The sequence below is a fragment of the Camarhynchus parvulus genome, chromosome 27 (assembly GCF_901933205.1).
Source record: "Camarhynchus parvulus chromosome 27, STF_HiC, whole genome shotgun sequence".
Classification (NCBI taxonomy): Eukaryota; Metazoa; Chordata; class Aves; order Passeriformes; family Thraupidae; genus Camarhynchus; species Camarhynchus parvulus.
Window position 1 is genome coordinate 2,344,365 of NC_044597.1, and position 13,500 is coordinate 2,357,864.

At 41.8% G+C, this 13,500-nt stretch overlaps 3 protein-coding genes across 3 annotated transcripts; all 3 read right to left on the bottom strand.

Moving 5' to 3' along the window:
- Positions 1-2,567: 2,567 nt before the first annotated feature.
- On the bottom strand, positions 2,568-3,512 carry LOC115913793 (olfactory receptor 12-like). Its single transcript, XM_030966018.1, has one exon. The coding sequence runs from the start codon at positions 3,507-3,509 to the stop codon at positions 2,568-2,570; it is 942 nt and encodes a 313-aa protein (XP_030821878.1). The 5' UTR covers positions 3,510-3,512.
- A 3,898-nt stretch (positions 3,513-7,410) lies between these two features.
- On the bottom strand, positions 7,411-8,811 carry LOC115913794 (olfactory receptor 6Y1-like). Its single transcript, XM_030966019.1, has 2 exons — positions 7,899-8,811; positions 7,411-7,445 (listed from the first exon to the last, which is right to left on the bottom strand). Exons 1-2 carry the CDS (start codon positions 8,809-8,811, stop codon positions 7,411-7,413), a joined length of 948 nt encoding a protein of 315 aa, XP_030821879.1.
- A 3,729-nt stretch (positions 8,812-12,540) lies between these two features.
- Positions 12,541-13,500, bottom strand: LOC115913795 (olfactory receptor 6B1-like). Its single transcript, XM_030966020.1, has one exon. The coding sequence runs from the start codon at positions 13,498-13,500 to the stop codon at positions 12,541-12,543; it is 960 nt and encodes a 319-aa protein (XP_030821880.1).

The following is a 13,500-nucleotide window of genomic DNA, read 5'->3' on the forward strand; positions in this document are numbered from 1 at the left end:
CGAGCAGCGCCCACCGCGCGTGCTCCCTCCGCCGCGCACGGCGCCCCCCAGCGGCGCGGAGGCCCTTAAAGGGCCAGCGCGCCCCAGCGCCGCCGCCGTGCTCGGGGATGGGCGGCGAACCGGGCTGGGGACGCGGGGAGCGGCCCGGGGCTGAGGGGACGGACACTCGGGGAACGGCCCGGGGCTGAGGGGACAGTCGAGGAACGGCCTGAGGCTGAGGGGACACGGGGAGCGGCCCGGGGCTGAGGGGACACTCGAGGAACGGCCTGAGGCTGAGGGGACGCTCGGGGACCGGCTAAGGGGCTGAGGGACACTCGGGGAGCAGAGCAGAGTGGGGCTGGGGACGCTCAGGGACCGGCTCGGGGGTGAGGGGACATTCGGGGAGCAGAGCAGAGTGGGGCTGGGGACACTCGGGGACCGGTTCGGGGCTGAGGGGACATTCGGGGACCGGTTCGGGGCTGAGGGGACACTCGGGGAGCAGAGCAGAGTGGGGCTGGGGACACTCAGGGGCCGGCTCGGGGCTGAGGGGGCATTCGGGGAACGCCTGGGCCCAGCGGCTGTGCCTGGCTCGGCGCTGAGCAGGGCAGCAGCGGGACACAGCCGCCCGAGGAGTCCGTCAGGGCAATCGATCCGTTCGTTAAAAGCACAGGAGTGAATGCCCAGAGAGACTCTGGCTGCTCCATCCCTGGCAGTGCCCAGGGCCAGGTTGGACCGGGCTTGAGCAGCCTGGGTGGGATAGGGGAAGGTGTCCCTGCCATGGCAGGGGCGGGACTGAGTGAGTTTTAGGGCTCCTTACAACCCAAAACAGTCCAAGATTCTATGATTCTGTTATTCTATTAAGTGTTTTTAATATTGGTGGTAGAAAACAAAGAATGGTACAGTTGGGGCTGTTCTCATTGACCCTGAGCCTCTCTTCTCTCTGACACCTGCTTGCATGTCTCCCTGGGGTCATGGGGAAAGAAATTCATTCAAGGATGTGATTCTGCCGCTGGGCTTGAAATGTCTCTGAGATGCCACGAGACACACATTGGAGATACAGCCCCCACCTGCAGGCAGCTGGAGCAGCCTTTGCTTCACGCAGAGTCGCCTGTGTTGTCAGCTCCTTTTACCTGTGTCCTGTGAGGCACAGAGGGTGACACCAGCCTGTAGGCAAGATCTCTACACATCGGTGGCTCTTCTGGAGCAGGAACAAATGGCAGAGATATTTCTACCTACCTATCCAGCTTAGTCCACCTAATCATCAATCCTTGTCTGCACAGCCATAGCCATTGCACCACCTGTCTGTCCGTCCGTCCATCCATCCATCCATCCATCCATCCATCCATCCATCCATCCATCCATCCATCCATCCATCCATCCATCCATCCATCCATTCATCCATCATCCTTCCCCCAGCCCCAGTCTGTCACTCAGTCACAGAACCATTAAAGTTGGAAAAGACCTCCAGGATCGTTGTTTGACTGAACATCACCATGAGCTAAGTCATGGCACCAAGTGCCGTGACCTGTCTCTTTTTGGGCGCTTCCAGGAGTGGTGTCTCCCTTGCTTCACTGAGCAACCACAGTTCTCCTTATCCCTCTGGCCACCAGCTCTATGAAAGTGCCATGTCCTGTGGTTAAGAAGAAATGGGTTTTCTACAAGGAGCCAGCTTGGAAATTTGATATTTAAGAGTTATTTGCAGAGGAAGACACACCTCTGTGCTTCAGTCTTGTCTTAGTTTAGCTGTGGATATGCAGAGTGAGAATGCATCCACCTGAACTGGCTCTGTTCCAGTGCACAGAAATAAGTGCCAGAATCTGAGTTTGTGTCCTATTTTACATGATCAGTACACTTAGGTGTGGCAGCAGATTCTGCTGCCAGAATCTGAGTTTTGTGTCCTATTTTACATGTTCAGTACACTTAGGTACTCTTCAAATTGTCCAACCCATCGTGTTAATTATGGCTTTAAAATGCTGGTATCTTTTGAATATCTTTCTGGTTATAAGAGGCCCTTAAATTACAGGTCAGATGGCTTGTAAATGTCTAATTATGGTTAAATGAAACCTCACTTTCATCTGCTCTAGAAAAGGCATAAAGCTAGCCAGAGAAGAATAAGAAAAAAAGAGATACTTTTGTTCACAGTAATGTAAAAGAAAATGTCAGAATTGTGTGTCACTGTGGTCAGCCATTTAACAGATGTGTGGTCTTGGCTTACTTAATTGACCTTACTTTTAAATTCTTCCTTTTTTTGCTTATTTAAATTCGTATTATTTAATTCTTATTTTATGTGTAAGGGATCAATGGTTTAAGTGTAATAGATGTAAACTTATGAAATAATTTCATAGAAATCAAACATATTGTCCATTGAAGGATATCCTATATCCAATCAAAAATTGTTAAGTTGGAATAACAATTACTAGATTCTCATAGATTTGTTTATATATCCTGCTTTTACTGACCATCTAAAAACACAAATGACTCTTGAAAGCAGGTCCTGATGTCCTTTATTTTACATCCTGTCTTTTATTTTACATTCAGGTCCTGATGTCTTTTATTTTACAAATTGGACACCGTGCTCATTCTCAACTTCAGAAAAGGTGCTTTAAAAACCCTTTCCTTTTTAACTGTTTTTTCAGAGCCCCTTTTACCTCCCTGTTTCTGAGGGTGTAAATGAAAGGGTTCAGCATGGGAATAACAACAGTGTAGAAGATGGAGATGATGTTGCTCTTGCTGGGTGAGGATGCAGCTCCAGGCTGAGCATACATGAAGAACACTGTCCCAAAGAACAAGCAGATTGTCACCATGTGAGAGGAGCAGGTGGAGAAGGCCTTGTGCCTGCTTTCAGCTGAAGGCATTTGGATGATTGTGATGGTGATATAACCATAGGAGACAAAAACCACCAGGGCAGTGCCCACAATTATTGGTCCACACACAGCCAGCATTACGAGCTCATTGACAAGGGTGTTGGAGCAGGAGGTGTGGATCACTGCAGCAACTTCACAGAAGAAGTGGTTTATTTCTCTGTGCCCACAGAAGGACAGACTGAAGGTGAAGCCAGTCTGGATGGTGCAGTTGATGCAGCCTGAGAGATAAGAGCCCAGCACCATGAGCACACAAAGCCTTCTGCTCATAATGACCTGGTAGAGCAGTGGGTTGCAGATGGCAGTGAAGCGATCATAAGCCATCACAGCCAGGAAAAAAGCTTCTGTTGTGCCAAAGAGAGAGAAGAAGAACATCTGGGAAGCACAGCCAGTGTAGGAAATGCTCCTTCTGCCCAGCAAGAATGCCAGTGCTGCCCTGGGAGTGATGACAGAGGAATAACAGATGTCCAAGGTGGACAGGTTCTCCAGGAAGAAGTACATTGGGGTGTGCAGGTTGGGGTCCATCCTGATGATGAGGATCATGCAGATGTTTCCCACCACAGTGACAATGTACATTGTGGAGAAGAGAACTGAGAGAAGGACTTGGGATCCTGCGTGGGATTTGAACCCCACCAAAATGAACTCACTTATCCTGGTGTGGTTTTCCATCTTGGCTTTCCCAAAGGAAATCAGGATGCAGTAGATTGCAGATAGTTTGCCTGGAGAAGCAATTGTAGAAGAAGAAGGCAAACAATGAGATATATGAAACATAAGAAATATAAATTAATAAAATTAATTGTAAACTATATGCATTAATTACATAAAAGAATATAAAATATTAAAATATTGTAAAATATTAATATAATGTAAAAATATATAATTATGAACTATATAAATTATAATATTATATATAATTAATTAAAATAATATATAAGATATTTATGTAAGTATTAATATGGCTAATAAATATTAATCTATTAATATATATAGATATTATTATTGATATCAAATAATTGCTATATAATGTAATGTATTGTACATAACATAATACATTGATTATATTATATTTATATTATTATAAGATAATTATTAATTAATAAAATTAAATAGAGATATGGAAACAAGTATAAAATTTATTGATATACCATATCTGCAGATTTTTGTCAACTATTACAGGGTAATTTATAAACTAATAATCCTGTAATATTATCTTCAGTATAAAGAAACATTCTGCATGCAGCTTATCCAGCCTATTTTAATTTAATAAACTTTACAACCAACTAGAAACAGACATTTCATTCTACAGTTGAAGACCTATTTCAGATTTAACTGGCAGAAAAAAATCTCACCCTAAGATTGCAACTAACCCCCAAGATTGTTCTCCCCTAAACAAAAGAACAAGGAAAAATGCTACTTCAGATGATGCAAAACAATTGAAAATATATGAGCCAAGAAATGTATTAATTTCGATAATTGTTTAAAAAAATTCCAAGTCTATTATTTTTTAAAAAGCTAAGTGACAGAAATGGTATTTTATTTGCTTTGCTGTCATTTCTATTAGATAATTTTTCTTAACCAGCCCTCTAAAAGCATTGAATTAATTTTTAACAATTTCTCCAGCTATCCCTCCATGGTCCTTAAAATGTGACCTCACCTCGAGGTACCCTCAGAAGGTATTTCATATATTTAATCCTTTGTTCTATTTAATCCTTTGTTCTTATTTACCCACAAGTCTTAGGAAAGGGAAATAAATTTGGAGAAAGAATTTCTCTTTGCATAACCTTGCTCATCAAATATTTTTGCTAGCTTTCCTGGGCATTTTTGTGTGCAGAGAGCTCAGGTTTAGGCAGTCAAGGTCAAGTATCCAGTCAAAGCCTTTTCAAGTCTGTTGTCCACAACTTTCACAATCCCTAAAGCTTCCCATATTGTCAAAAGAGAGAAATAGATGCATCCACAGTGTGATTCTTCTAGTCTCACCCTACCTCTTCAAAACAGGGGAAAAACAGTCCCTTAGAAGTAGCTGTCTTTGATAAAAAATTAATAAAGCCAGCCAGAAGAGAATAAGAAAAAAGGAGATACTTTTGTCTACAATAATGTAAAAGAAAACATCAAAATCCTGTGCCATTGGAGTCAGCCATTTAACAGATGTGTGGTCTTGGCTTATGTAATTGATCTTATTTTTAAATTCTTATTTTTGTTCTGGTTTTATGTGTAAGCATCAATGATTTAAGTGTAATAAATGTAAATTTATGAAATAATTTCATAGAAATCAAACGTATTGTCCATTGAAGGATATCCTACATCCTATCCAAAATTGTTTCGTTGAAATAACAATTACTACTGCTTTAAGAAAATGGCTTTTTAAAGAGGGTAACAAACACCTCAGCTAAGAATGAAGATGCTGGAGATACTTTTTAGCCAGTGAGAAAGGAAGATTTTTGATTCACCTGAGGAGTCTCTGGATCTGTCTCTCTCTTGATTGATCAATCAGAAAGTCTAGAATGCAGACACATTAAAAACTGCCTTCCTGATAAGGAACTTAATTTCCAGAAGACCTAACTGTATACATAAGCCCTGATTATTACATTCTATATAATGAAAAAAAGAGAAAACAGAAACTTTTAATCCAGTTCTGTCACCACAATTAACAAAGCAAAGCTCAGATTTCACACACCACAGTACACATACCTGTAACACAGTTATTAAAGCCAGGTTTGGTTTTTTTCGAATTCAGGTTTCTTGAACACATTGCCAAAAATACTGAACATTTTTTCTACTCAGCTGGTTTTTCTCTTGTAATCAATACATCACTGGCCTTTCCTCTGACTGCTTCTAAGAGCATTCTCCTTAGCGTGTTGCTTATATATACTTTAATAAGTGTACATAAAAACCACCAGGGATTCAGTTTCCAGAGTCCTGGACCTTCACAGCAAACATCTGAAATCTCAAATGAGATATTTTTCCCTTGTGCCATTTTATTTTGCCTGCAAAAGAAGAAAAATAGAAGGAATAGAAGGAATAAAATAACAAACATAAACAATAAAATGTAAAGCTGGTTCTGTGTGTCTTCTACCCCTACTTTTTTCACTGCTTCTTATGCAGAACCCTTCCTGCCCCTTTGTAGATTTTTTTTCTGCTAAGCAAAACACTGTGGACCTAATCAAGACCTCATTAACCATTAGAATCTGCTTCCTTCTGTTGTAGTTGAGACAGAGACAACACAAAGCCACACTCCATTTTCAGAAGGCTTCAAACTGTTTTTATTATTGCCTGCATGCTTTTCATACATTCTTACAAAAGTCATAAGTTTACTTATTGGCCATAAAATACAAACAAAGTGCTCATTGGAATAGGCAGTTGAAGTTTCTCTTATTTATCCTTCTTTCTTTCTTGCTTTCTCTGTCAATGACCTTGGTAGGAAATTCTTTCAGGGGTAAACATGGATCCTCTTCTCAAACTTCTCTCTGGCTCACAGAAGTCACTGTAAAACCTCTTCCAGATTACCAAAATAGAACAGACACCCTTGCCTTCTCCCCAAGCAATAACGGTTCTCCTCTCTAAACAAAAGCAAGTTTTCACGAAATGTGTTCTCTTCTCTGACTCCAGGAGTGCACTCACCTCTGAAACTGAGAAGTCTGGTTCAGGTGAGGGCCCAGCCTCTAAGGGAACACTGCTCTGGGGTGCAGCAATCACCCCAGGAAGGGAAAAACATCTCACAGTTCCTGTTTGGGTATCACAGACACCCCAGGATGGGGCTGTTTTCAAAAAGCAAACTTGCGTTCTTCTCAGCACAGGAGTGTCACATTTAGTTACAGCAAACTGTATTACATTTTCTTTGTTTTGGCACATGGTTTCAAATAAATCTGCATGAAATAGATGTTTCTGTTCTTGATATAATGGCTTCCCAAATTTTGTGACTGGCAACTGATCAATATGTTCTAAACCCAGAGTATCTAACATTTGCATACATTCTTATCAGCTCCTGGAGGCAGAGAGAGATTTAGAGAGAAGGAAAGTTTTTCAAAAGCTGAGATTGGACTTAATCTTACCTTGTTTACTTGTGGGTAGTGACTTATTTACAGTACTTTAAAAGTACTTGAATTTGTGAAAGTGTTTATTAGGAAAACTTCCAGAAATAAGCTTAGATGCAAGAGGGACCTTGCATTCTCAAAAGGTTTGTGTGAGACTTTTCTGTATTCTCTCCTTCCCTAAGGAACCCCTGTTGAATAGGTTATGAATTATTTGTTTCAGGTTATCTAAGAATATTATTATTAGTGTACATAAATTGGATGAAAATCCTCTTCACCGTGTATTTGAAGGATTTCCCTGACATTATTTCAAAACAATCACTTCAGGTCAGTGCTTTAAAACCAGTCAAGTGTGTAGCCAAATCACTGCATTAAAGGAACTTCAAACCTTGCAAAATTTCAATTAAAAACTCATGAAGGAGTTGTGGAGCTGAGACAGAGGCCAAGTGACAATGCAGCTGTACCATGTGAATATTCACATTATACCTTCTCTAATGCCATATTAGAAACATTTGCTTCTTCAGAAGATGGTTCCTTTTATCCTACACCAGGAATCTAAGAATGTTACTATTACCCATCCTTTTCTGCTGCCTATTCCTCTCAAGGGATAATCACAAAATCTTGAACTAAATAAATCACACATAGATAGCTGATTTTCACATGCATTTACAATGTTTTCTGGACTCTATTCCATCTAGACCAAACAAATCTGGGTTTTATTTTCCAGCATTTCCAAACACCTTTAAAAACAGAGCAGTCATTCAGCTGGAGACTTTTAAGAAAGGATGACAGCATAGATTCTTAGGGGGAAAACAAGCAAAAAACCCCAAACCCACACATCTCATGTCAAAACCATAGTATATACATAAATATATCAAGGTTTAATTCAATAAATATGAGCAGTGTTTGCATGGATTAAGGTTTGGACCTCCTGACTTCATCTCCTCAGCGCTCCCAGGGGATCTTCATGAGCAAAGCCCCTTCTCTGGCACTCTTCAGTTGATTTCTTTGGTGTCTCTTCTGCAAGTAAAAGTCTTCCTCATGGCAACCCTGACTTCTTTGTTTCTAAGGCAATATATGAGAGGATTCAGAAGTGGCACAACCACCGTGTACAGGACTGACACCAGCTTGTTGGCACGATAGGTGTACATGAGCTTGGGGTGGGCGTAGGTGAAAAGAGTGGTGGAGTAGAACAAAATCACCACGGTCAGGTGGGAGCTGCAGGTGGAAAAAGCCTTTTGCCTCCCCTGGGAAGAAGGAATCTTCAGCACAGTGAAGAGGATGCAGATGTAGGAGGCCACCACAGTGCACAGAGGCAGCATGATGACCAGCAGAGCCAAGGTGAAGTCCACGAGCTCGGCCAAAGAGGAGTCGCTGCAGGAGATGTTCAGGAGGGGGGAAATGTCACAGAAATAGTGATTGATTTTGTCCACATCACAGAATGAGAGCCTGGCTATAAAGCTCAGCTTGATGGAAGAGGTGGCCAAGCCACACATCCAACAGGCAGCCACCAGCTGAGCACAGAGCTTGTGGCTCATGATGAGGGGGTACCGGAGGGGTTTGCAAATGGCCACAAAGCGGTCGTAGGCCATCACGGCCAGCAGAACATACTCAGTGCAAACAAAAGTCACAAAGAAATGCAGCTGTGCCATGCAGCCCTGGAATGAAATCCTTTTGTCATGAGACAGGACATCTCTGATCATCTTTGGCTCAATGACAGAGACATACCAGATCTCTAAGAAGGACAGATTCCCTAGGAAGAAATACATGGGTTTTTGCAGGCTGTGGTTATTTCGGATGATGAGAATGATGAGGAAGTTTTCCAACACAGTTAATAAGTAAACCAGAAGTAAAGCGGAGAAGAGAAGCAGCTGCAGTTCACCAGTGGTTGGAAAACCCAGGAGAATGAAATACATGACTTTGGTTTCATTCCTCCCACCCATTCTGCAGAAGAAAGATGAACCTTATCCACCTGCAATAAATTGATACAATCACACCTAATACCAGGCTTAAATTCATAGCCATAAGTTACACCACCACTTAAAGACTCTGTAAAAGCTCAGACATTTTTTTGCTGGGTTTTTAGAAATGAACTTTGTGAAATTTATCTGCTCAATGCAGAATTTTTCATTTTAAAAATTAAAGCATGCTTTTAAATTTACATTCCATGGAGATAAATATACATTACAAATTTATATTTCACAGAGATAAATATACATTACAAATTTACATTTCATGGAGATAAATATACATTACAAATCTCACCTTAGACAAATGATGATGATGCTAATATATTTTCCATCCAGTATAAAGAAGTGACAGGTTATAGGTAGACATTCCCATTTCCAATGCTTTAGTTTCTACATCTAAACATTTCTAACGTTCTATTATGTATATTCCATGAACTCTAAGAGAAATGTGAAGCACCACAAGGATATATTCATTTTTAAAGTAAAATCCCCTCCAAACAAATCTGAAAGAGCCCACTAAAAGTTTCTGTATCTGGGTCTGAGCACACTTACATCTACACAAATCTATTGAGATGGTTCCCAGAGATCTCAGATACAGCATAAGTGCAAGCAAATTCCAATTCTGGGTCTGGTTTGTTTGCAGCTAACTCAGATTAATACTTCAAAAATAAGAGTGGCTCAGGCTGTGCTGGTAAAAACAAAACTGTTCTCAACCTTCTGTAGTGGGAATCCACTGGTCCTGGAGCATGTGATCAGTAGGGTACAGCTGAAGTGTGGATTGATATGTCAGTGCTGTGATTTATACCAGCACAGAGAAATCAACACTTTGTTTACCTGTGGTGTCTCATGAGGTCTGATTCAGAAATTGTAGTAGCCTCCCAATGGAAGCAATCACAGAAAGAGGAGGGATGTTGTTGTTTCCTCTGTGATTCCATGCAGAGCAGAAGAAACTCTGAAGATTTTTTTTTCTGAGACACTGAACAATGAAAGAATACCAGCTAATGTCTACTGGTTTTTATAGGGCAGAGGAAAGTAAAAACATACCCTGAGGCAGAGGATATGGCAATCTTTTACCAAAAGGTAATCTAGAAAAATATTTTAGTGCCCTAATCTAAATCAGTGACCTTAACTGATAATCACATTTGGAGTGAGCAATTTTGGATAAGTGTTGTTTCACCCACACAGGAGTTATGTGTACAATCTTCAGACCCACAAATGCCAAGCTGTGCATTTTCTGAATTTTCTAATACACTGCAAATGTGTTCAGAGCAAAAGGAGGATCAGAGATAGCATTGATGTGTCCCCTGATGAGGTCAGCTGCCTCCCAAACAGAGCTGAGGAGCTGCTGCAGGATTCTGTAGCACAAAGAGTACAAAACCTGATGTGGTCCCCTCCATGCTGCCAGGGGGGAGCAGCTGTTTGTAAAATCTCCCTCCAGCTGGTCTCATGTGAATCAGATACCTTCCTTAAGACAGCACCATGACTAAAATTACGTTTATTACATTTAAATTACATTTATTACATTAAATTTCATTAATTACATTTAAAATTACAATTATTTTCATACAGTGAAAATAATGGGAGTCCAGCATCTAGGAGAGCTGGAATTACAGAAGTTATTTGGCTGTTGGGGCATACAGTTTGATTTGTTTTGCAAATATGTAAGAATCTAGTGACATTTGACATACTTTATGGTGTGCTGCTGAATTCTAACTTCTGGCCAAAGCAACATGTGCATGCTCAGCAATGTAAGGGCATCCCATGAAGAAGACAACTTTAAAATAATGTCAGTGTGTGGAGAAGGGAGAGTAGTGTTAGTTCTTATCTCATTTCTGTTAGGTTGGTGAGGATCCAATTACCATGGACCAATTTTGGGATCCCTGCAATTCAAGGAAAATGTGGATAAACTAGAGAGGTGCTTACCAAGGCCTGCTAGGATGTGAAGATATGACTCAGGGTACATGAACCATGAAAAGAGGTTACTGGGTTTGTTCAATATGGGGTTTTGGAGGCTGTGCTGTGTTCTAACAGTGACAAGCTATAAAAAGAGACAAAAACAATGATTTGCAACTCAGTAGCTGCTATTTAGGCCATTAGATGTGAGGTCAGAGCAGTGCTTAAACAGCTCCCCTGAGAGATTTTAGTAGCTCTGACACTTTCAGCTCTCAGCTAGACCAAGGCACAGCTGATGTAACAGAGACATGGGCAGAGTTATGCTGTAAAATTATAAATATATTCACATGTGGAGTACTGCACTCAGCTCTTGGCTCCCCAGTGGAAGAGTGACATGGATCATCTGCAGAGCATCCATTCCCTGGATAGGATTGAACATATTGCTCAGTGTTGAAATCTACTCAGTGGGTACCAGATCCACTTCCCTAAACATGAATTTCTGTTGCAGTTTGAGATGCCACAGACTTTTCCATTTGACATCCATACCAAAGAATCATACAAAAACTTGGGTTGGAAAGATAACATTCATTCCAGAATATTTTAACTCGCTCTGCTGTTACAAACATATTTTAGAGTGTCAGGTTTTTCAGGGACTTGTCAGGTCAAGCTCTGCAAAGCTCAAAGGAGAGAGATTTCTTGACCTTTCTGTGGTGCTTCATCACTCTATCTTATCTGAATTTAATTTGTTGGAACAAGTTCCTGTTGGTTTTGTCTTTTCAGTCATGCCCAATTAAGAATTGCCCCTATCTCCTCTGTAACTCTCTTCAGGTGGTGGCAGACTGCAGCTAAAAACCTCCTCAACATTCTTTTTCCAGACTTAAAAAACTGCTCCCATCTGTCTCTCTTTGTGTGCTGTGTGCTCCCACCCTTCTGTCATTTGGTAATTCTCTGCTGGAATGTCCATTTTGTCCTTCTTCTAGTGGGAAGTGCCAGACTGGACACAGTAATGTCGATGTAGTCCTGGGTAACAAACAGAGCCCAGGATCATTTGCCATCAGGCTGATGAAGCAAGATTTTGTGTCTGTGTGTTAAATTACCTTAAAGTTCTTCCTGGCCCTCTCCTTTGAATGTTCCTTTAGGAAAGATCTGTGTTTAGGCAACTGATTGTTCTCTTAGTGCTTATATCTCCTCATGTGATGTAGAAGGGTCACAGGAAAATAACATTTAAAAATCAGGAGGCTCATTTAGCATTTAACATGGAAATTAAACTGTGCAAACTAACTCTTTTCCCCAAAAGTAAATGTTTGGTTTCTGAATCTGAGCTACTTCCCAGAGTTATATTTCAAGTTAATGAAGAAGAAACTTCTCAGTGGTGTTTCATGGTCTCCTATCACAGCTATCTAAAATGACTGGTTTTATCTGAATTACTGAAGTTCCCATCCTCATTCCTGTGAAGAAAGTCAACATAACTATTATTTGGTGCCTCAAGTTCTTGAATCCTAGTTTCATATTAAGTTGAATCATGGTCAGAACGCAATTTTGTTCTTTGATGCATACCAAAAAAATACATTCAGAGAAGACAATTATGTTTATCGCATTTTCCACTCCTTGGGAATGAAGAGTGACGTGTTCAGTTAGAAAAACCTTTTACATTCACATAGATTCATAGATTTTAGCTGAACATGCAGATTGACTCCAATAACCAATAATTGGAGAACCCCAATAACCCTTTCTGTCAAAGTAAAAATCTTATTAAGCTTTCATAGGATTCAGACACATTCAGTTGGAAGATCATCTCCCAAGCATTCATTAGTGGTCAGAGGCAGAAACTCTGGAGAGAGCTGTCCTGCTACACAAAACCTTCAGCAAAGTGTCTTTAACCTCCTGGTTCCTCAGGCAGTAAATGCATGGGTTTAGCATTGGGGTGACAATGGTGTAAATGATGGAAACCAGCTTGTTGAGATCCCTGGAGTCTGCACTCCTGGGCCGAGCGTACATGAAGAGAGTTGCTGAGAAGAAAATGATGACCACAGCCAGGTGAGAAGCACAGGTGGAGAAGGCTTTCTTCCTGTTCTGAGCCTTGGGGATGAGCAAAACAGTTCTGATTATGCAGGTGTAAGAAATGATGATGACAGAGAAGGGGATCAACAAAGTAAACAAGGCCGAGATGAAATCCACCATCTCAGCAAGGCGCCGCTGGGTGCACGAGAGGTTGAGCAGCGGGCTGATGTCACAGAAGAAGTGGTTGATGACCCCGGGCCCACAGAAGGAGAGCTGGGAAATGAAGGAGATCTTGAGAACAGCTATGAGGAAGCCAAGCAGCCAGCAGGCCGTGGCCAGCTGCAGGCAGGCCCTGTGGCCCATGGCGAGGGCGTAGTGCAGCGGGGCGCAGATGGCCACGTAGCGGTCGTAGGCCATGGCAGCCAGCAGGACACACTCAGTGCACACCAGGGCGATGAAAAAGTACAGCTGGGCCATGCAGCTCGCGAGGGAGATGTTCTTGTTCTTCACCACCAAGGTGAGCAGCAGCTTGGGAACGGTGACTGAGATGTAGCAGGCCTCAAGGAAAGCGAGGTGGCCCAGGAAAAAGTACATGGGCTTGTGGAGCTGGGGGTGGGTGATGATCAAAGTGATGATGACCATGTTCTCGGTGACAGTCAGCAAATACACGGCCAGGAAAATGACAAACAGCACAGCCTGCAGCTCTCTGGTGGTGGGGAATCCCAGGAGGATGAACTCATGGATGTGGGTATCATTTTCTTGTGCCAT

What these genes read in the sequence shown, in the direction of transcription:
- LOC115913793 (XM_030966018.1), bottom strand. Translation starts at nt 3,509, where the DNA reads ATGGAAAACCACACCAGGATAAGTGAGTTCATTTTGGTGGGGTTCAAA.
- LOC115913794 (XM_030966019.1), bottom strand. Translation starts at nt 8,811, where the DNA reads ATGGGTGGGAGGAATGAAACCAAAGTCATGTATTTCATTCTCCTGGGT. An exon ending in GGTTGCCATGAGGAAGACTT is followed by an intron (nt 7,446 to 7,898) that starts TTACTTGCAGAA and finishes AGCAGAAAAGGA; the next exon opens with TGGGTAATAGTAACATTCTT.
- LOC115913795 (XM_030966020.1), bottom strand. Translation starts at nt 13,500, where the DNA reads ATGGCACAAGAAAATGATACCCACATCCATGAGTTCATCCTCCTGGGA.